This window comes from Equus asinus, chromosome 29 (genome assembly GCF_041296235.1).
Source record: "Equus asinus isolate D_3611 breed Donkey chromosome 29, EquAss-T2T_v2, whole genome shotgun sequence".
Lineage (NCBI taxonomy): Eukaryota > Metazoa > Chordata > Mammalia > Perissodactyla > Equidae > Equus > Equus asinus.
Window position 1 is genome coordinate 17260053 of NC_091818.1, and position 23683 is coordinate 17283735.

The 23683-nt window shown below is 40.0% G+C and overlaps 1 protein-coding gene across 8 annotated transcripts in view; it reads left to right on the plus strand.

Moving 5' to 3' along the window:
* Positions 1–23683, plus strand: part of NRP1 (neuropilin 1) — a 146886-nt gene that overhangs the window by 84990 nt on the left and 38213 nt on the right. For all 8 annotated transcript variants that reach the window (XM_070501140.1, XM_044762201.2, XM_014849621.3 and 5 more), the window contains exons 8-10: positions 11014–11169; positions 14370–14514; positions 22050–22381. In XM_070501140.1, coding sequence (XP_070357241.1) covers positions 11014–11169; positions 14370–14514; positions 22050–22381 — 633 coding nt within the window. The remainder of the gene's footprint in view (positions 1–11013; positions 11170–14369; positions 14515–22049; positions 22382–23683) is intronic.

A 23683-nucleotide genomic window follows, 5' to 3' on the forward strand; every position in this document is an offset into this window, starting at 1 on the left:
TAACTTAGCTCTAAAATCAAAAGGTGGAGAAGAGGTTTGAGTGAGGTATTTGAGAACATGGTAGATAAAATCTAAAGATGATTTAAGCCCCGCTGCCCTCTGTGGTAACTTCTTGGAAGAGGGATACCTATTAAGTTAACGAGAGGTCATTTGATAAATCAGTGAAAAGGAATACTTTGCACAGCATGGACCTAGCCAATGAAACTCATCATTCAGCAGACTCTAGCTTTAAGTAGTGGACTTTTCAAAGGACTGGAAATTTTATGAGTATTTACAATATTTGCAGTTATAAATACCAAGATAAGAATAATCACATTCCTAGCTTAAGATTACAAGTTAGTTGCCCAAACGCTTTAATATTGGCTTTAATGACGGGCAGTTGGCTTTTGTTTGGAAGAAGAGTTTCAGATCTTGTCAGCAATGCTCGACTTAAACTGTGTTGAATTTAAATTCAACAAACGTATTGAGCATCTGCTGTGGATTAGACACTGCATGTAGGGCTAGGTGAATTTAAAGTTAAAGAAGACTCTCCCTCTTTCAAAGGAGTTGTCATCTAGGTACTATAGGCAAATCTACACACACACACTCCAATTACCCAAATGACTAAGGGAAAAAAATATTAGGGTCACATTATGATGGTTAATGTGTGTACAACAGCATCATTATGCTCCTCATAATAACCATGAGAAGCAACTAAATGGGCTAAGCATTGGGATTTTTGTTGGAGAGAGAAGGAGACTAAGGCTTGGAATGGCTAATTAATTTCCTTTACATTGTCCAAGTCATTCTTAAATGTCAAAGCTACTGAGGTCCTCCTGGTACCTAGGCTTTTTGGCCACCACATGCTGCCTGCATTGCCCCAATTGTTTCCCTCTAGTCCTAAAATTCACTGAATATTTTTACTCCAGTCTATTTACTCTGTATTGAGATTTATTGTTTACTTGACTTTTTCGCTCACTGACTAGAGGGAGGAATCTGGTAACCTTCCCTCTCTTTCACCCAAGTATCTAGCACTTATTTGGGTTATAAATGAATAATTGCTGGTCACTAAGTTCCCTCCGCAGTGCGATGGATATTAGAAACAAAAATACCCACCATTATAAGCTCAAGTTCTCAACTCATTGCCCTCTCCTTAAATGTTTGAGGAGCAAACGGTATGATTTTGACAGCAGTGTGAATTCCTGAAGAAAGCATCACGCAGTTTAAATGCCATTTCATTGAAATGTTTTATTTTAAATGTAGATATAAACCTGGCGTAGGACTGCAGAGTGTGCCATTAGGCTCAAGAGAGACGTCTCTGACTCATGCAGATGGAGGTTTAGCTCTCTTTCCCAGGAATGCTTGGATTCCCAGAGGTAGTGAAAGCGTACATTTTAGGAGAATTACCTCAGCAGTGCAGTGCATGGTCATGAGCTTCGAGTTTAATTACAAATAAGATTTCATTGTCTCTTTGTCACTACCCAAACGCTTCCTGGCCCAGACTGTGGCCTTCATGAAGGCCCACACGGAGGATGATGCGTGGAGGGCAGGGTGGGGGGCACTTATCCTTGCTCTCTAAAGGAATTTCGCAGGGAGACATTAGAAGGAAAATATTCATCATGTCAGATATTATGAAATGTGGGCAGTTGAGTGGGATTTTTTTTCCTGTTCCTTCTGCCTTTAGCTCACCAACCTTGGCTCCTTCCCCAGCCAAAGTCTTATCCTATCCTATGAGGCCCAGTTTGAATGATTCAAATGACCTCTTTTCCATAAAGCCCATTCTTTCCTCTTCTGCAAGTAACGTTTCCTTCTTCTGAATCCCATAATGCCTCATCTCTCGACATGGAGCCAGTTCTGACTTTCAGTCTAACGTCATCATTATTTCTGCATAGGCCTACTTGCTTCCAGAGCCTGGCATACAGTAAATGTGTGTTGAATTTAATGGATTAAAAGTTTTTATCCAGACACTTGGCATCCTTCAGTTTACTTTAATTTCTATGATGTGTGAAGCGCCATAAGTGAGCTTTAAGACATGTCTGGGTGAGCATGTATCCTGGCTCCATTTATTAGTTGATAGTTTGCCCCGAAATGTTTTTAATAACAACAACAATAATGATAAGTGCTTTATCTACATAATACAGTCCTACTGAAATTCTGTGCAGAGATAATAAGTTCTGCTATTACGTTTTCGAGTACATGTCATCCAGACCATCCTTCACCCATTCTTTCATTGCCATGCCCTCATTGTTTTGGCAGAAACAATGTCAGGAGCCAGAGACCTATATACACAATCTTCTTGATCTTACAGGATATCTAGAGTCCCATCACTGTGGTCAACTAGATCAGTACCACTTGACCTGCCATCTTGCTCACACCTACCTACACCATGCAATTCCTACTCTTTAGGTCTTTGCTAGTTTTCTTTGATATTGCACGTAAACAATTAACAGATGGAACTAGCAGGAGAGCCTGTGCCAGCCAGTGCCCTCCAAGTAGTAGATGCTCGCTACGTGTAGTAGATCTTTGCCGAGTAAACGCCTCTCAAGAGCACATGCTACGATTCTCCTATGAGGCATATAACTTGGAGATCTCCAGCGTGTTTATATATATTGGAAGCTGGTCACATTTTTTTAAAAACTGTAGAATACTTATTTTTTTCTCTTAAGAAATTCCAATTAAGTAATTTTTATTGTAGACTTTTGAAGTTAAATTCTTAACCAAGTTTCTAGAGATTACATTTGGTCTGTTCTGCGTACTTGTCCTCTTTCCAGATCAAAGGATTATGTTCAGGTTTTCAATTTAATGTAACTTACAAATAAGCATTCAAAAAGTGTTAATTAAAAATATTCAGTCCCTGAGGCTTTTACTGCCCAACAAGAGTGCCTGAGTGTCTCAGTTGGAAGAAGGGACCATTTAAATGTCCTCTTCTTGACTGACTATCAAGGGTTTCTGAGGTACCTATCTGTGAGTTCACATGGTATTGAAGCAAAAGACTTCATTTTAAAGAAGAAAAGAGTTAACAAGTCTATGTATGTCTTAAAAATGTAAGCAATCTTTTCTAAAGCACAGAGATTACTCAACCTTTCTCCTTAACTCTACCTGGGAGTTTTAAGTTGTCTTAGATGCTGATTACCTGTATCTTCGAGTCTACAGGAACCCCAATACTATTTCATTTCCCTCTCCTTTGTTATCAGAATATATTGTGTCCTGATATCCAGATTTTTCAGGTTTATCAAGTAAGAGAGCAATTAAAATGGAATATTTGTCTGATTTTTCTCAACACAATTATATATGAAAATACGAAAGGAAAAAAACCCCCTAGATTTTGCATAGAATATGTGAAATATTCCTCCTCTATTTTTCTTAACTATGTTTCGTAAATTAAGGCGTGTCATGGTCGTGTGCACTGCTTTCAAACAAAGGTCCTTCAAAGCGTAATGCTGTGTCCATCTAAGCGAGGATACGGAGTGGTGGTAGTATCTCCATCCTAGAGCAGCGTTCTTTTCCTCCACGTTCAGTCTTTATGGTTTCCATATTGGAGTGATTTGAGTAGCTGGATCCTGGAAATGTCTCTAGCTGAAATGCTAGAGTATCAACAAAACGGAGTCCCTTTTGTTTCTTTTAGCCAATGCTGCTTGCCAATTTTAACAACTACAGCAGATTTTACTATTCAAACAGAACCAGATGGAACTCTAGTTTAAAGAACATATCAGAATTAAATATTTCTTTTTAATTAGTTGCTTCTGATTTATGCAAAAAGATAAATTAACACAAGAGTGAGAGAATGTGCTGTGAATCCAGACGCAGCAGAGCCCATGTGAGCATTCTCTTTCTATGGGCCAGAAAAGACAAAGGGCAGCCCTTGTTTGGGGACCTGTTCTTCTTGCCCCTTTTCTTGCTGTTTTTCTGCTGTGAGTGCAGAGGCAGTGAGGGAGGCCAGCCTCCCCCCTGCATCCGTGCCGTTACAGCCTTATCTAATGTTGTTCTGGCTGGCCAGCTCGCGTCTTCAGATAGGAAAATGCATCTGCTCATTCACTTGGGATTGTCTTACTATCAGCACAGGTTTTGTTGCACCGATAATTTGTTTCTACCCAGGAAAATGCTTACTTTAATTTAACTGTGGGGAAAAAAAACATTCATTCAAGCAATTAAGACCAGAATGGAAATTGGTGAGGTTCTTTCTGCACTGTACTTTTCTTATACTTGGATATTTTTATTCTTTACCAGAATTTTAAAACATTTCCTCATTATCTTTTGCTAAAAGTGATCCATCACCATCGTCTTGTTTTTCAACAGCCTTTCTGAATCATTTGCAAAGTTTTGCTTTCCAGTAGCCAGTGTAAATTTTAAACTGATAGTCAAAGCAATTATAAATGGTTTCATATTCTCTATAATTATGCAAAATATTTCATTTCCAAAAAGAATATAGGATTTAATTATTGTTTACAAAGAAATTCTAAATTACCTTTTGTTAATTATGGTTTTTACAATACGAATTGGGGAACGGCACTGGTCTCGTGGTTTGTACGTGGGCCACAGATCTGATCTGGGTTAATTCCTGGCTCAATACACTGGTAAGTTACATGACTGGACAAGGTACACAAAGCAGTTGGTTTGTCCATAAAACCTTCCTTGTATGATTCTTGTGAGAATTGAAAGATCGAATGTGTGTAGATTTAGCCCCTAAGAAAATGTCTGACATGTAGGTGTTGCCCCATGAATTTTCTACTAATAACAGTAATTTTAGCCATCCGTAATTTTTCTATATAATATAGTAATAGTGAAAAAATGTATAAAGAGATGGAGAGTTATGTCACTGACTATAAAATGGTTGTCTCCCGATTGGTAACTATAAAAAGTCCAAGATCCTAAGTTAAGGAACGGAAGGTGCTGTAAATTAAGCCCACAGATCCTAGAACAGCATTGATGTTCACATGCTCAGGCTCTATCAGAAAACATGTGTGTTATCTAAGGAAATGAGACAATTGCTTAAAAATATTTTCTTTAGCTTGTAGTGTCTAGCAATGAATTAAACAGCTCTTTGAGTCATCAGAGATGCTCTAAAAAGAATTCCGACACACTCCCCCCAGAAAAATATTTTTCCTGTTTTTAATCAGACGTCAGTTCTTTGTCCTTTATTTTTTCAGGCTCTTTTATTGACCTGCCTTGGGAATGTTAAAAGCTGGTAAACGCTCCCTTGCCAATGCTGGCTCAATGGGCAGTATTTTATTGAGCAAGACAGATTTTCATCTTAGAAATGAGGCTTTCCACATTATGACATTACCAATAGCTGGTTATGGATTATTATAGAAAGCCACGATATTCATTTCATGGCTCAGAGGCTGCATGCTGGTGTTTAACCAGCAGTTTGCGAAGGTTTGCTACATGATTTACTACACAATGCTAAAACGTGCGCTTTGTCAAGTGATTCCCAGGAAAATGCCTGCTCTCCTGGCTTCTCTTTATCTGGGGAATGTGTTTCCTGTCATTACTAAGACAATGCCATGGCCATAAAATGCACGTGGATTATACCTGTAGACGTTTTACAACAAAGAGCGAGTCAAGAGCGTGGTCAGGACCCATGTCATAGGGGCCCTCACCCCACAGGAGCTGCGAGGACACTGTCCCCTTCCCCAGAGGTGGATGAGAACAGCTGTTTTTGTCTAGTAGTGTGGCTCTCCCCACTCAAAATGAAAGTTGAGCTTTCTTCTTCCGTAGCTGCTGCCTAGCAGTGTCTTCTCTTTGTGTGCGGAGCACAATTAAAGTAAGACGGAGTAGACTTTCCACCAGCAGTATTCAAATTTTATATTTATATTGGAAACAGGATATCATGTTGGGGGACTTCTGTGGATGGTGCTGTAAAATAACTCATAGAGTGGCCACTGGAACTCAAAAGGAGTTTGATAAACTTCTGTAAAATAGTCTACATACCATCAGATAAGTACCAGATGTTTGTGTTTGTCACACACACGGAGTGAAACGTTCAACAATTTTAGTGAATGCATTTGATGTTCAGTTCTGTGCGTACCCCCTCCCATTATCACACCCCCTCACCATCACCCTTAATGTTAAGCAGAAGTATATCAAACTCAGATGTGAAATCACATCCATCTTCCAATTAAAAATAAAGCAGCTGTGAAATGATGATATTCTTTCAAAATAAGAAAATAGTGATTGGAGCACAGCTGATTGGATTTAGGAAATGCAGGTTACTTAATTATGGTTATTGTGTGTCTGAATGTTTATGGAAAGTAAGGAAGTATTGTTGAGGATGATGGACCCGCTAAAACACAGAGGGCTGACATTATGTAGAACTTCTCTAGGGTTGTAGCCTTGTCTTTCCAGCTGTACGTCTGGGTCTCCAGTCTTGTCCATTAGAATGAGAGGTTGTTGAGAGCTCATCACAATTCAAAAAGCTAAACCACTAAGAAGATGGCCAGTGGCTGATTTTGAATGGTTTTCATGACAACTGATTATTTTAGCTTCAAAATGACCAGAGCACAATGCTCTTTAGAGATCACTATGTTTCTTGAGAAATAATGTCTATAACGGTGAGGGAAACATGGTAGATTGTTTAGTGTATGTTATTTCATTCATCCATTTCCTCCTTCTTGCCTCTGCATTTCTTGCTCCTCATTCTCTCTAGAATGTTCTTTCCCTTTGTGTCCACTTGCAGACTCCTACTGTGTGTCCTTCAATATGTATCTTAGACATCAAAGTCAGCTGTGAAATGTCTCCAACGCCCCTACTCCAATTCTCTTGTAAAGTGTTTACTCTTTCCTCTGTGCTGCATCTCATTTTGTGTACATTGCCCCATTCTGTAATCATATGTTTGAGTTTCTCACACTTTACTGCTCTTTAGAGCCTCACCACTTACAGAAATTAGCAGATAAGTAGTAGTAAGTGTCCACTGAATGAATGTCAATCAAGTTGAGTAAAAATGTTCTCAGGTAGCAGACTGATTAAACAGATTGTGCTACAACCATACCGTGGAATACCATGAAGCCATTGAAAATGATGATGTAGAAAAATATTTTTGGCATGGAAGTATATCCATAAAAGCAAACAAAAAAAATCAGGTTATCAAACATAGAAGTAATATGACCTCAATTTTCTAATAAAAAACATTCACGCTAATATTCACATATATTTTGCATGGAAGAAAAAACTCCGGAAGGCTATTATTGGTGGCTACTTCCTAATGGTGGTTTTATGGAGATTTTATTTTCTTCTTTAATCTTTTCTGCATCTTATGAATTTTCAATAGGCATCTATTACTTTTCTGTATAGAAAAGTACATATTCCTTAAAAGAAATCTTAAAAGCCTGGATGGAGGTAAAGCAAAAACACATGGTGAATTCAGTGATGGAGACATGAGCTATGCACTAAACATCCTGGGGTGAGAAGTGACTTACTCCGCCTACCAGATCGGAAAGAGGAAAAAGTCATTTCTAGTCAAAAGAGAGGAAAAGGTTATTTCAAGTCAAGTTATTACATGTCAAGGCATGTAGACAAAAAAGGCTTATCTTGTGTTAGGAATAACAAATAGTTTAATATGGCTGGAAGATATGGCTGGAGGGGAATAGGTGTAGCAGGTGAGACCGAAAAGTAGATTGGGCCAATATCATGATTAGCAGAAATGGCTTACCGATGAGAGAGGTGTAAACTCGCAGGCATTGAGTCCTTCCGGGTCTCCTAACATAGACACCAGCAGTATGAGCAGGGGTGCTTCTGAGGCTGAAGGTTACGTATCTCCTCTCAAACTCTCAGGCATATGAGGGTCGCAGTAGGACATTCCCCAAAGGAACCTAAGAAGAAAGAACTTAAAAGAACTTCCCCAGTGTTGCCGGTTGGAGTTCCCACAGCGCTGGGGAGGCTGTGTCTTGTTAGAGCTCTGGATACCATCCGATTTTAACTGCACTGGGTCAGGTCCCAGCCCAATCATTTTATGGGGTTGTCATTCATCCTTGCTAAACCCAGTGGCAGCAATGTTAGGAAGAAAAATGAATTGAAATTTCAAGTATCCCAGTGTGATAAATAAGAGAATCTGCAGTTGTAAAGCACAGCAGGAAGATTTACGCATTTACCAGGGGAGGTGGCTGATGCATTTCATTGCTGTTGAGAAAAGAAAATATCTTTTTTTCTAGGAGTGATTCATGCATTTGCTTTCGGGCCTTTCTATCTGGGACTTTGGATGTTTCCTATGTTGGGTCCCAGTTAATTCTAGTCAGTTGCTCCTTCCTTAAAGTCAGCTCTTTCTAGTGCCTAGAATTCTTCCAGTTGACCACCAGTTAACTTCTTTCCTACCTAGTAGCTAAATCTTACCCTACAAACAAAATTTTAAAAATAGGAAAAGGAGAATGAAGTTCTAGAGTTCTTTCAAATCATCCTAAGCTGAATATGCACTCTTGGGAACTTAATCATTTCCAGACTGAAGAGCCATTTGTAAGTTTGACAGGAAGAGTTTATTTAAATAGCTCTGCTTCATGCTTCCTTGGACATCAAGATTTTAAGGGCCCTTCAGCTTGAAAGTGGGCATGGCATTGGGCTTGATTCAATGGATAGTCAGTAAAGCACTAAGGGTTCTGAGAGCATTTGAAAACAGCGGAAATCGCTCAGTGCAGCCATGTCCAGAGTACCATTAACTTTCAGATTGCAGCCTTAGGAAATCAGAGAGTTTTTGCAGCAACTTAAAATCACCTGATTATTTGTCTGGAATAGAGTTAGTTTTAGGGGTGGCAGATAACATATAGAGCACCCAGTTAAATTTAATTTCAAACAAGCAATGTACCAGTTGTTAGTATGTCTCAAATATTGCCGGGAAGTACTCATACTAAAACTATTTGTAGTTTATCTGAAATTCAAATTTAACTGAACATCCTGTATTTTTATTTGCTAAATCTGGCAAATGTAGATTGCCTCCCATTTTTGAAATTTGTACACAAACTTGTACAAAGCATTATGGTTCACTTTTGAAAAAATGCAAATTTCAGTTAAGTATAGACACTTGATAGAAATGTGTTGGGTAAATATTTATTTGTTAAATTAAAATTTAAAACATCCACCATTATTATCCTAAAATATTAATTTCTATTAAAATCTTGCTCCTTTTTCTCTTAAATCTGGTAAAAGCAGTCAGAGCATTGCATTTACATCAGTAATCAAGTAAATTAAATAAAATTTGTTTTACATTGAATGGTACCCCCTTCCTTTCTAGATAGAATCTCCTATTGTTGAATTGTCTGACTTCAAGTTGGCTTCCATGTGCCAAGGATATTGCTGTTTTTCCTGTATGTACCTCCTGATTTAGTTTTGAAGGAATGGGCAACATGTTGATTTAACTACTTCAAGGGCGCTCAGGAAAAAGCAATTCATAAAGACAATAGTTATTCTTCATGATGCAGGCTGTGCATAAAATAGATATTCTTTAGGTGTTCATGGCCTAGAGGCACTAGAACATTAATTGAAATATTGTTTTCTGAAAATTGCATTGTCATATAGTAACCGGAGAGCATGATTCAAAAGTTGTGGTGGGGGTGGTGTTGGGGTTTTTTTGTGGGTTTTTTTTGGCTTTTGTTTCTATTTTAAGGGAAAATGGCATTCTCTTGCCTCTTAATAATGAATGTACTGTTGAAATATCTTGTTATTGTTAATCAGTCATAATGTGCAATTTCTTTCTGTGTCCTTTACAAAATATTTGCCATTGATATGCGTTTCATTTCTTTAAAGTTTCTGTATTATACAGAAATGCAGTAGATAGAGGGTATAATAAATACAGGGAAATAATTTTATAGGAATAATCAAATGTATCCATAAAAGAAAACACTTCTAATATATAGAAATTAGTAATGGTTTTGTTTTAAGATTATTCTTGATTATTAATGATGGAAATAAGAGTAAAGAAAAAAGCTATTTTACTTTATGAAAACATGGAATCATGGGAAATCAGAGTGAAAGGGGCCTTCTAGCTTCATTTTACAAATGAAGAACTGGAAGCCTGAAGATGAAATGATTCGCTCAAGGCCCAATGGCCAGCTAGTGGCAGAGCCAGTACTAGAACCTTGAGCACCCGATGCTGAGATCCTTGTCCTTCCCTCTCACATCACAGGGCCATGGGAGCAAGTCAGCCACTGCAGACCTCTGGGATGAAATCACGGACCTTGAGGCTTTGATCATCCTCTGATCATCACTACTATGGTGCCCCGCAAGATTCTCACCTTCAGGGTATGAGATAGGCTAGTGAGAGTGAAGGCAGGGCTGCTGTGTTGACGAGCTTCTCCATTAGACACTTAGCAGTAGAAGCTTGCAAGCCCTAGCAGTTGAGACATGGAGGCATCAGTCCTTCCTAGATGATGCCTCAGAGTCCACCTGCCTCTCAAGCTGAACTGCAAGAGGAGAGGCCACAGGAAGATACAGAAAAGGGAGAAATGTAGATGAAACAAAAATCCTTACTTTTCCCTCCTCCTCTTCACTCCATTCCATATTACAACTGTATAGCCCATTTCCCAAACCACAACAATTGTAGTGCTCTCAAAATCAGTATTGTTTCAGTCTCATTCTATTTGGAAGGAGGCAGGATGCTGAAGGGTGATGGGAAATAGGTCCATGTTAGACTGTAGTTCTAGTCCAGGCTTCTCTAGCATCTAATATGTGAGTTTGTCTTGATTTTCTCTTTGTAAAATGACATATATTAATGTGCTGTTTGGAAAGTACTTTTAATCTCTTAGAAGATACACCTACATGATATTGAACCCAGTTTTCTCTTTTGTACCAGGGATCAAGCAGTCTTGGTTGCAGCAATGAGAAAGGTCTCTTCCCGGTGCTTGCCAACCTAAGGCAATTGCTGTCTTATCATGTCTGTGCCTTTCTTTAGAAGGAATGGAAATGGAGAATTAGGGTTTGTTGATGCCGGATGGAATTAGGTCTATTTATGCCAGGTGTATGAAAACCACACTGTGGAGCCCACAGGAAAAGATGCTCCAGGTCATGGTGGTGCAGGGATGAGCAAATGACCACGCTTGTCTTGTCTTGCAGGTAGACTTGGGCCTTCTGCGCTTTGTCACTGCTGTCGGGACACAGGGAGCCATTTCCAAAGAAACCAAGAAGAAATACTACGTCAAGACTTACAGAATAGACATTAGTTCCAATGGGGAAGACTGGATCACCATCAAAGAAGGAAGTAAACCTGTTGTAAGTTTGGCTGCGACCTCCTCAACCAATTCAGTCTTTGAAATGGATGATTAATTTTTACTTGTTTGTTTGGGAGCTTTCTGTCTGGCCTGGTTTATTTTTGAATTGATTTTAAATGAAGAGTGCAATTAGAGGTTTAAAATCTGACCAAGGGGTCTCGTGTTACCAGATCCAGAAGCCAAAAGGAAATCATACAGATGTTTCCAAGAAAAGTCAATACCAGCCAAATTAAGTGTCAGACTCGAGAACCACTTTAAACCTCCCACCAGGACGTGGCCTGTGCATAGGATAAACAGCATCCTCTTAGACCCTTAGGATCTGTTTTCTTATTTCCCTGTGTTTCTTCATTCTCTTTCATGGATTCATTCTTTCCTCCTCTCTGTAATGGGCTGGTTTTAGAAAACTCCTTTTCCTCTACTCTCTGTGGCTCACAAGCTAATTTACAAGCGTGTTTGGCTGCTTCTGTGAGAATGACTAGAACTGAAGGTAGTTTGTTGTGTTCCCTCAGATCTCACAAATGACATGCTACCTGCTCACTGTTTTCAGCCAGGAGGCCGTGCGACCATGCCCTGCCTCCTGGTACTCTGCCCGAAATCGTTTGAAACTGAGAGGCTTTTCTCAGCCTGCCTGTTTATTTGAAGTTATGCTTGTTCTGATTTACTAATCAAAAGATCTCTGAGAACTCATACTCGCTGTTTCCCAAAAATTAAAAGCTTGCCCTGGAGGCTGAGTAAAACGCATGGAATTGATGAGGATAGTAGGAAAGATCCAGATACCTGGAAATCCTGGGTTTGGGAAAAGGCCAATTAACCTGTCCTTGTCTCTTTTCCGAACATTCATGGTCTTGATTTTCTCCTTCTGGATCTGGATCTGAGAAAGGCCTCCTGGGTGTGGACTGAGAGAACTATTAATTCCCTTTCATTAGCTGCAAACCCCCACTCATTTAGGTCAGGCAAGATGGAAGCAGATATATTCCTTTTCTGTGAAAGAGAAGTTCTGTGGACAGGCAAGTTCAAGGCCATAGTCTAGCCCTGGAGGACATGAAACCAATCCTCCATCAGGGAAAGAAAACGCCTCACAGTCAACATTTGTGGAGGTTAAGCGAGTAAATTTTGGCCCTGAGTTTCATGGCTTATTCTTATTTTGGAGTAGTTTTTCGAAGACATGCTTTAGTTTCAAAGAAACAATCAAAAAACTTCACTAAAGCCAAGCACATACGAACAATCAAAAGAACGCAGAGAGAGTAGGAGGAACTGACCCTAGACCTTCAGCCCGTTTCTTTAAAAAAATGACTGCTGCTTCTTCAAGATGTCCTCTTCAGCCATTGTCCATGGACTGTTTCCATGGCCCAGAAGGGGGTGTCAGAGAGCACACACAGTTCTGAGGGGGAGTCTGATGGTGCACAGCTTGCCCTGGGTGCACTGTCAGGAACACCCTGCACACAGAAGGGCTTCCAGAGTAAGAGGCAGAAGGAATAAAGAAGGATTCAGCAGAGATTAGAGCTAGCATCTGTCTGAGTGCTTTCATTGACCTAAATGAAATTCAGATGTCCACCTGGAGACTGGTTATTGTTGCCCACCCTGCTTTTCTCTGTACTGTGAGGACTTTCAGCCACTGCGCTCTTCCCTCTGCCCCCCTTTCCTCTGGAGAGCTGGCCCTACCTCCCCAATTACAACTCTGGCAATCTTCTCTTTGTGGAGTGGAATGTATGTCCTTCCATGGTTTTCAGCAAACATAAAATTCCCTCAGAATGAGCCAAATGTGCACCCCTCCAACCTACGTTGGAGCGTGCAGCCATCTTGACAGACTGCTGGTCTCTCCCCGAAGTAGGCTTACTGACCCTTTATGCACTATGGTTTGGGACTCTGCTCCTTCTGGCAGCTACTCATTATTCCTTGTCACACAAAAAATGCTCCCACACAGATTGTTTCCCAGAGAGATTTGCTGAAGTAAGACAGAAATCCAGAAGCCATCACAGGCTAGGATAAATTATGATATTAAATCGTCTCCAGAGAGGGATCAGGCCAGCGGCTGACTTTGTGAAGTATTTGACTACCTTCCACCGTGCAGGCCACTTAAGCTAAATGAAGTAAAAATACTCTCCCAACTTTTAGAAGCCCTTTCTCCCAGGGGAAGAGCAAGCATTAGACAACTGTGGTCCTCTTCCATGAACTTACCGGGAAAGGTGGGGAGGAATCCCCAAGCCCCTGATGGACCCAGTAATGCTCTAGTTACACAGCCTGGACAGAGGACAGAGGAGACCGGCTATGTGACAGTGCTGGGTACAAGCACTTACCACTGAGGCATGTTCCATGGGCTGTCCCCAACCCAGGGCAGAAGTAAGAACCAGGAAAGTGAAGACTTTCGGTTCCACCTGAAGCAGGTCTAGTGCCAGTGGTCCACCACGGCAGACAGGCTCCACTCCTTGGAGATCTTGCTGGAGAGCTGCTGTGGCACCAGGCCCTGGCAGAGTGGCCCCGACAGATGTTTGCGGGAAACTGGTTCGTGACTGGTGCTCATTACATTTGCCTCATCTTTCTTAGAATAAGATGACTCATTTTTAAAACTAGAAGCAGAAGCCCTGGAAAAGCTGATTTTCCATTAATTTATAACTCAGTTTTCATTTTGACCACTAAAACATAATTTTACTAATAACCAAAAAAGATTAAAGTCATGAATTAATGTCAGGGATGAGATCTTCCGTCAAGAAATGGGCTAAAAGGGAGGAAGCTACTTGACCTAGTGCCATAGCTGGAGCATAACCTAGAATTTTCAAAAAGCCAGACCCTACACTGAACTCAGAAAGCCCTCTTTCCGGGGGTTCTGGGAAAGTAAAATAGTGAGAGTTCCCACGAAATGTCTATGGTATTCTGTAGGTCCTTATGATAAAGTAATAATTTCCCACTTTTAAAAATAATAGCACATATTCTTTAACAAATGTTGTCCGTGTAATGGTGTTTTTGGAGGCTCTAGTCACTCAGAAAATTGAATAAATGATGAGGACAACATTCTATATTAGACACGATCCTTTCTGATAGCCATCATGTGGAAAAATAACATAAGTTATTAACACAGCTCAACTTTGATAGGCAACACTGAAATTGTAAATAATTTTTACAAGCATTTATGAAAACATATTTTTGGATTTGTTTTAAATCCCAAAAGCCTGTTATTAAAAGGCCCTTTCTTTTTCCCTATAGATTTTTCAAGGAAACACCAACCCCACAGATGTTGTGTTTGGAGTTTTCCCCAAACCACTGATAACTCGATTCGTCCGAATCAAACCTTTGACTTGGGAGACTGGCATATCATTGAGATTTGAAGTATATGGCTGCAAGATGACAGGTGAGCTCTGGCCTGAAGATTGCCTAGTTTTGATTTGTCTAAACTTTTAAATATAGGGAGAGTAATTTTGTATAAATGCTGTCATTTTCATTCAGTAGTTAAGAGCACTCGCTTTGGATTTAGACAAATCTGAGTTTTAAGTCCAACTTGCACTTTCTCACTAGCTTATTTCTTTGGGTAATCTGCTACCTTTCAAAACCTTAGTTATCTCACCCGGAAAACAGTCATAATGGTGTACACCAGGCAGGGTTGCTGTCATGATGGGTTAGCCTGTGGATATGAAGCACTTGGCACAGCCTGGCGTGTGGTAGGTATTGAAGTGGTGCCTTTCCACTAGATGGTAAGCTCCATGAAGACAAGCATCTGCCTTCCATCCTTGTCTCCTGGGAGCTCAGCACACTGACTGGTATTTGGTAGATTTACAATAAGTAACTGTTGTATGAAACGTTCCCCACCTGCTTTATCTTTTAATTTTGAAGTCTAGAGGTGGCCCTTTCAGCTACAGTTAAGGAGGGGTTAAACTTAAGAGAATTTCTCCTTTTATTCACTGTCTACCCTGACAACTTTCTCTTAGGTTTTGTCTCAATATATACCTACCTTTTGTTGAATGAATATACAGTTGTCCCTCGGTAACCACAGAAGATTGGTTCCAGGAACCCTGCAAATACATACCAAAATCCGTGGATGCTCAAGCCCCTTACACAAAATGGCTATTTGCATATAACCTACATACAACCTCTCGTACACTTTGTCATCTCTAGATGACTTATAATACCTAATACAATGTAAGTCCTACGTAAATAGTTGTTATATTCTGTTGTTTATGGAATAATACAAGGAAAAAAGTCTATGTGTTTGGTATAAACACAGTCATCATAGGCCTTTCCATCGGTGTTTGGTTGAATCCATGGACACAGAACCCACTGATATAGAGGGCCCACTGTACTAATATTAGAAATCAGTTTATCAATGTTTGTAGTTTTTCAGTTTGTTTCTTCTGACATTAATAGGGCTTTAAAAGTCTCTGTTAAATTTTCTTTGAGTAGATGGATTGTACCCATTTGAGAGATTAGCCATGTATGATGCTAAGAGATTAGGGCCAGGTCGGGACAGAGCTGGAAGTAGAAGAACGGTCTTGGCTGTTATTCTCACTGTGTTTCTATGGCTGTCAGCACTGCTGGGACTTGCCCCCAATCTTCCTACACAGCTGCTCTGTATTCTGAAGTGAATGGCAGTCACATTAGAATTCCTTTCCGTTTACCTAAATACATTGCAAAGTTTTCATTTGTAAAAAAAGGCAGTACAAGGTAAACTTCAGAGTAAGCTTAAAAGTTCACAAACAGAATCAGCAACTGATTAATCAAAAGGTAATTAACAGCGAACAACTTTTAAAAGTGTGTGAACTATCTGTTACTCTTATGTTATTATACATATTCAGGGCATTGAATTTTCACTCCATGAATGCCAACACTATTGTTTTTATTTTTATCCTCTTTGGTATAAATATTTTAAGAGAAGGAAGATACTGACTTTTGGAGGGAAAAAAAAAATCACCTGGGTAATTTTCCATGAAATTACAAATAATTTGGAGAAGAGCTAAGGAGAAAAAAACTACCCTTGTTTACAGTAGAGTCCATTTTGGAAAGTAAAAACTGATATCTGATTTCTTAGCAAAATTTACTTATTTATTTATTTCCATCCTAGAGACAGACTTGTTTGTTGTTTTGGGATCTAAGACTTAGGATGTTCAAGGCCTTGGAAGCAGGAATTGGGTGGAGAGGGGTTTGGAGGAAGAAAGGACATTGAAAAGTTAGATGCAACCTTGGCTTTAGTTTTGATCAGCAATTACATAAAAGGAAGATCTAAGTCATGTTCAGAGCATTACAAATTTGAGAAACTACCCATAAATTCAAAGAAACGAGGCCATTTGAGGTCAGAGTGAAAATTTCTGGCCCTTTCCTCCAACCTAATCCAATGTCACTGTACCAAAAGAAAAAAGAAAAAAATGAGGTAAACTTCATAAAGATTCCAAACGTGTTAGTCCGAAGTCTGAATTTCCAGGCTCTCCTTTTAGTTAAATAAAATGCTTATTTAAATCTAAACTGCTCTTTTTCATTTTCACAAAAATTTCCCTGAAAGTTAATTCTGGGAGTGTGTCTTCACACACAACAAAGGCAAATAGTTTATCAGATTATTGAAAATAGTTAAATGACCTAGTTATTAAACATAGATGTCTAAAATAGCATATTCCGATATTTTCGCACATATTCTCTTTTACAATTATTTTAAGTAGCTATTTTTTTTCAAATAAGATACTGCTTTTAGGCTCACAGTGCTAGTATCTTAACCATGACCCCTAATATATTTTAGACACTTTCTTTCTGGTGAGATAGCTACAAATGATTGGTCAAGGCAGCTCTTGGGGAGGCCAGCATGTTACGATGATGGTCACACAGATGGAAGGGGTACAGATCCATCCAGGCTCTGCTCTGGACTGTCCACTTGGTTAGTGTGACCATGAGCAAGATATTTAGTCCCTCTGATCTCTATTTCCTGGTCAGTAAGATATTCAGCTGTAATGAGGATTAAATGAAAGAATATTTGTAACATCCCTGGCTTAGAATAAGTGATCATCGAATGGTACCAAGTGAACAGTACATAGTACTTAATCAGTTCAACCTAGAATAATACCCAGCAAGCAGAGACTCTAACGAGACAAGGATATCAGTGTTTTCTTCTTGATACTAGACACAGATGATTTTCTTCTTTTAGAGGCCATGGTCCCCTGAGAGTGAAAATTAATAAAAGAACAAACAAGAATCTCTGCTGGACTGGAAGATCCGTGAGAGCAGGGGCCATGTTTGCCTTATTTTCTATTGTGCCCTGTATATCTGGAGCATAGTAAGTGCTCCATGAACTTATTTTTGAATGAATGAATGAATTGCGGTTTTATCCAGGCCTTCTGACAAACAAGTGATGGATCTCAAAAAATTCACCCTGTCCTCTTGAGTAGGCATATCCTAACTCAATCTGGGTTCTTAAAAAGCTATAGAATTAAAAGTTACCATGTGAGTACAGCACTTGATTTCCAAAGTCTCGAGTCCCCAGTTTTAACCTAGTTCTTATATTCAGAAAGTATTTTTTTAGAAATATATAATCCTGGGAAATCCAGAGAATACAATGGTGTGTCACCACATAGAGATATAAAGAAAACAAGATTGGAGCAAAGAATTCTGCTTTATAGGTGATTGACAAAGGAACATTTTCATTATTTTGACAAACTAGTCTTCATCATTTTGGTAAAGATGGAAATTGATGAAAATAATCTTGGAAGGTGACTGTGTGATGTATGAGGACACACTATAAACTCTGTTAACTTGCTTTGTTAGCAGGAAGTCTGTTAACTGGTGCTTCTGCACACGTCAGTGTGTTCCTGTGTTAATCAAAGTTCTCAGGGATGATCTCAGGCACCACAACATCCAGAGGTACTTTCTGAGTCATCAGGGGAAGATTAAATTATGCTCATTCAGGTTCTCCCATCAAATGCAGTTGTTACTTTCTCATTCTTTGAAAATTAATTAACTGAGTGTTTGATTTGCCAGTGTATCTCTGTTTTCCTGTTAAAGCTGAATACAAAGATTTTGTTGTAAAATAGTATCAATGAAAATAAACGCCTCAATCCCCCATCACAGAACTCATCTCTCCCTCCCATCAAGGGTTGGTTTTAAGCTTTGCAAACAGGGTTGCCAGGTAAAATACAGAATGCCCAGTTAAATTTTATGCAAATAAATAAGGAATAATTTTTTAGTATAAGTATGTCCCCTGCAATACTGTATGGGACATATTTATACTAAAAAATTATTCCTTATTTATTTGAAACTCTAATTTAGTTGAGCATCCTGTTTCTTGTTCTGCTGTTTTTGTTTGATTGTTTATTTGCTAAATCTGGCAGCACTCTTTCCAAAGGGTTTGACATGAAGTCAGGCTAAAGGGCATCTGAGCCAGCCTACTATGGAAGAACAGAGTTAGATCCTAGCATCTCATTCAAACCTTGGGTTGTTAATATAGTTTTTCTCCCAATCACTGTAAAAGAGTCACATAGTTTTCAGTCAAAGGCAAATCCTCATTGTTCTTTTTGGATGAGGCAGACACACAAAAAGAATGACAGTCTCACTGGAGCACTATGGATGTGTCGGCTGAGTGGGGCTGGGCATCACTATGTTTGCTGATACGTAAGCTGTGCCCCAGCTGGCTCTGCGTCAGAGAAAGGACATCAATCTGGTAAAGGTTCTGTGCTCCTTACAGTATTCAAGGTAATTGTGTTTTTCTCCAAATGGTAACATCTGGTCCTCATTACCAGCTAAACATTTTCTTTATAAAAACTGGTTTTGAATCAGGCAGGTGTGACCACAGTGACCAAAACTGTGACTTCTATTTTTGACACTATAATTTCAGAGTCCCTCAGTAGAAGAGTTTTTGTAAATTTTTTTTAATCCCCATTGAATTTATTCTTGGTTTCCAGATCCCAGCCTGGAGCAACTACTGTGGCTGCATTACAGGAAAGGGTGCTTGGGAAAAATCACAGCTGCCTTTCCTTGTGTCGATAAGTTGATTCATTCAACAAATACTTGTTGAGCAAACACTATGTATAAAGCAGGGCATAAGGAGTCACAGAAAATTTTTAAATATGACATAGTTCATGCCCTGAAAGAACTTAAAATCTGGGGAGGCATAAAGCAGCAACCCAAGGAACTGAATATGATCCCCAAAAGATGAGAAGTGCAGATAAAGCTCCAGGAAGACTCCCAGAAAAGGAAAACCACCTTTGGTTGGAGAGATCAGGAAAACTGAATAAATGACGTAACATTCGAAAATGGGTCAAGATTTTAAGTGGTACAGATAGTGGGAAAGGCAAGATGATGGGGAATTCCTAGTATAGGGAACAGAATGAGAGAAGGCCTCTCCTACCTCCCACCCTCCAACTCCTTCAACCCATAGGCCCCACACCTAGGCGAGAAAGTTCTTCATTTCAGTTGCCTCCAGCAAAAGGGGTAAATGAGAGGCCTTGCAAGGACATGATACAGAAGGCCTGGCCTGCTTGGTTGAAAGTACATGCATAATTCCTAGGCAAGCAGGCAAGGAATGTTTGAGGAAAGAAACGACGTGCTCTGAACTGTACAACTCATGTGGAAAGGATCTGAGTGATTAATTCATGAGGTTCAGCTGATAACATGGACATAGTTTATTTGCATTAGATACATGCCGCTCAGGGTGATTATATTTTTAGGCAAAATTCTGATTATATTGTGCAGAATTGAGTTGCTTCAAAGAAAAATTGGTTATCATTCCTATGCATGTCCTTGATTGAGGTGTACAATTTTGAAAGGAGAATAATTGAGGTGTTGAACATTTTTTTATTAAGCCACCAATCAAGTAATCAATTATTGACAGTCTCCTTGGGTTCAAAAGCTACTTGGGCTGTAGAAGATATGAAAAGATCTACGATGGTATTCATTGCCTTCAAAGAATTTATAATCTAGCTGTGGATACAAGACTACCAATCTTAAAACATGGAGAGAACCGTTCAGTGCTAAACTCTGTGTTATGCCCTGTTCATGTAATCCTATTTCTGAGAAGGGAGAGCTCAGATAAAGGTTAGAGTCGTTTGAGAAGTTTTCGTGAAGAGTCTTAAGCTGGGTTTTAAAGTTTGGGCAGAAGTTACCTCTGTTAACAGGAGGATGAGGGGGCAGCAGGAACATTCTAAGCAAAGGCAATGAGGAGAATTATATCTATGATATATAAGAAGAAAATGGATTAACTGGAATATACTGATAGTAATAGAAAATAAGATTAGATAAAAGGACGAAATCAAAATGAGGGTCTTAAAAGCCAGAGAGAGATTTTTTATATCATCCTATAAATAACGGAGAGCCAAGGAAAATTTTATTTTTTAAAGATTGGCACCTGAGCTAACATCTGTTGCCTATCTTCTTGTTTTTTCCCCCCTCCTTTTTTTTTCTCTCCAAATGCCCCCAGTACATAGTTGTATATTTTTAGTTGTGGGTCCTTCTAGTTGCGGCATGTGGGACACCACCTCAACACGGCCTAATGAGCGGTGCCATGTCCGCGCCCAGGATCCAAACCCTGGGCCGCCGAAGCGGAGCGCGCGAACTTAACCACTGGGCCATGGGGCCGGCTCCAGGAAATTTTTTAAAGATCTCTCTCTTTTATCATTGTGGTAAAATATCCATAACCTAAAGTTGACCACTTTTACCATTTTTAAGTACAAACTTAAGTTGCACTAAGTACAATCACTTTATTGTGCAACCATCACCACTATCCATTTCCAGAATTTTTCATCTTCCCAAACTGAAGCTCTGTACCCATTAAAGACTAACTCCCCCTTCCCCCTCCCTCCAGCCCCAGGCCACCACCATTCTACTTCCTGTTTCTATGAGTCTGACTGCTTTAGGTCCCTCATATCAGCAAATTACACAGTATTTGTCCTTTCACCTCTGGCTTATTTTATTTAGCAATGGAAGATTTTTGTGCCGCAGAATGACATTGCAAAAACAAAATCTTATGATAAGTTATACGGCAGTTATGTGTACTGTAGATTCAAAAGTGGGGTCTGGGAGGCCAACCAGGAGACCATTTAGCACCCCAGCCATGAGTACTCAGATCAGGATGATGCCAAAGGAAGTAGAGACCACAAGCCAGGTCCAAGATATCTTTTTTTTTTTTTTTATGAAAACATGCCAGGATTTGGTAGCAGAACAGGAATGGAAACCTAAAATAGGGAAAGACAAGATGACGAGGCAGGAACTAGCTGATTAGTAATGCCACCAACTAAAATACAGAACTCAGTAAGGAATTCGGTGTCCAGGGGAAAAGACTGTTTCAGTTTGGACATGGTACATTTGAGAGGACAATGGGATATTCGTGTGGAAAGTTTCTAATGTAGTTAGAAGTGGGGATGGGGCGGGCACCTGTCGGGGACGATGGGCACTCTCCTTCAACACTCAGTCCCAAGGCCCTCCGCCCCCCCCCCAGAAGCCCATCTTACTCCTTCAGGCTGAGTCAAGCGTTTTCATTCTATGCACTTCCTCGTCACCTTCTTTTTACCTTTGTTTTAGCAACTCTCTTGCTGTTGGAATTGTTGATTTATCTATATCCAGTTATCATAATCTGAACCCTATTGAGCGGGGCCTACACTTCATGTAGGGATAATGTCTCAACACCAAAGGGGCTGGAACGTCAAGAGTTTGACATTCAACTTGAAAGAACTCAAGACGGGGGACATGTGTGTTCTTATTGAAGATTTCCTTTATTGGAATGTGAGTGCAGGGAGGGAAGTTCTGAAGGAGTGGAAGAAAGTTTTGAGGGAGGAAAGGCTCTAGTAATGTCAAATAATTCAGAGATTTAAAAATGCATATGAATGGATACAATGTTTTTATTTGATATGTTGTATTCTCTTTCTAAGCGTGGAGAGTTCTGGAAAACTATTTCACATTATCTATTTCATTCCACTCTAGATTATCCTTGCTCTGGAATGTTGGGTATGGTGTCTGGACTTATTTCTGACTCCCAGATTACAGCCTCAAACCAAGGGGACCGAAACTGGATGCCTGAAAATATTCGCCTAGTAACCAGTCGCTCCGGCTGGGCACTACCACCGGCACCTCACCCATACATAAACGAGTGGCTCCAAGTGGACCTGGGGGAGGAGAAGATTGTGAGGGGCGTCATCATTCAGGGGGGGAAGCACCGGGAGAACAAGGTGTTCATGAGGAAATTCAAGATCGGATACAGCAACAACGGCTCGGACTGGAAGATGATCATGGACGACAGCAAGCGCAAGGCTAAGGTGAGGTCCAGGGACAGGGAGCGCCTGCCCAGTGAGGAAGTCCTTTGGCATGTCCTTGACTTAAATCAAGGACCTCCAGCGTTTTCCTGAGGAAGCATAACTTCTTATTTCCTTTTAGCCATGAGAGCAGTGGAGGTGTGCGATGCTGTCAGTAAGATCCCATTCTAGGGAAGATGGGAATGGGGAGCTGAAACGATGTCTGAGATAAACCTGGAAAAGAACCCCGCGCTGCTGTCACCTTTCCCTCCTCGTGGGGAACACAGATAGCACAGGGCAGCCCTGAGGGTGGGGCCAGCGGGCTGACAGCACAGCCCAGGACGAGCTCAGTTCTCTGCAGATTCCAATTTATCAGGCCCCTCACCCTTTTCCCCTTCTCTCACCCATCTCTCCTTTAAGTGTATTTTTTTTTTAATTTTAATTGTAGTGAAACACACATTACAGAAAATGTACTGTCTTAACTTTTTTAGGTGTACAGTTCAGTAGTTCTAAGTACATGCACATTGTTGGGCAATCAATCTCCAGAACTTTCTCGTCTTGCACAACTGAGACTCTGCACCCATTAAGCAGTAACACCCACCTCCCCCTCCACCTCCCCCTCCCCCAGCAACCAGCATTCTACTTTCTATCTTCACGAATTCGACATCTCTAGGAGCCTCCTACAAGTGGAATCATACAGTATTTGTCCTTTCATGACAGCTTATTTCACTTAGCGTAATGTCCTCAAGATTCATCCATGTTGTAGCATGTGTCAGTATCTCATTCCTTTTTAAGGCTGAATGATATTCTATTGTATGTACGTGGCACATTTTGTGTATCCATTCATCCATTATGGATGCTTTCATCACTTCTGCCTTTTGGCTATTGTAAATAATGCTTAAGGCTATTTTTTATGCACTGGAACCTTTTAAAATGCAGTTGGTTCTTGATGATCCAGTGAAAAGAGAAATATTCCAACATTCACCAAAACATGTGATATAATTTTTTTTAGCCAAACAGATATTCTTTAGTGATTATGTTTTACTTAGGCTGATGGTTAAATTCATTTGCATTCCCGGAACACACAACACTAACTAGGAAAGGGGGCCCAGGAGTATGCTGGGTGGCCTGGCAGCTGGTTTGAGATTAAAATAAGTCACAACCACAGACAATCAGCTGATGATGCTTCTCACTCCAACACAGTTGGCGTTTCGGTCCCAGCCTCTCCATCTCTGCTTTGTTCAAGACCTACTCCTTTTGTGAAAAGATTTTAGTTCATTGGAGGGAATGTTATCCTCGCCCCCACTCTGAGTGAGTGTGGGAATG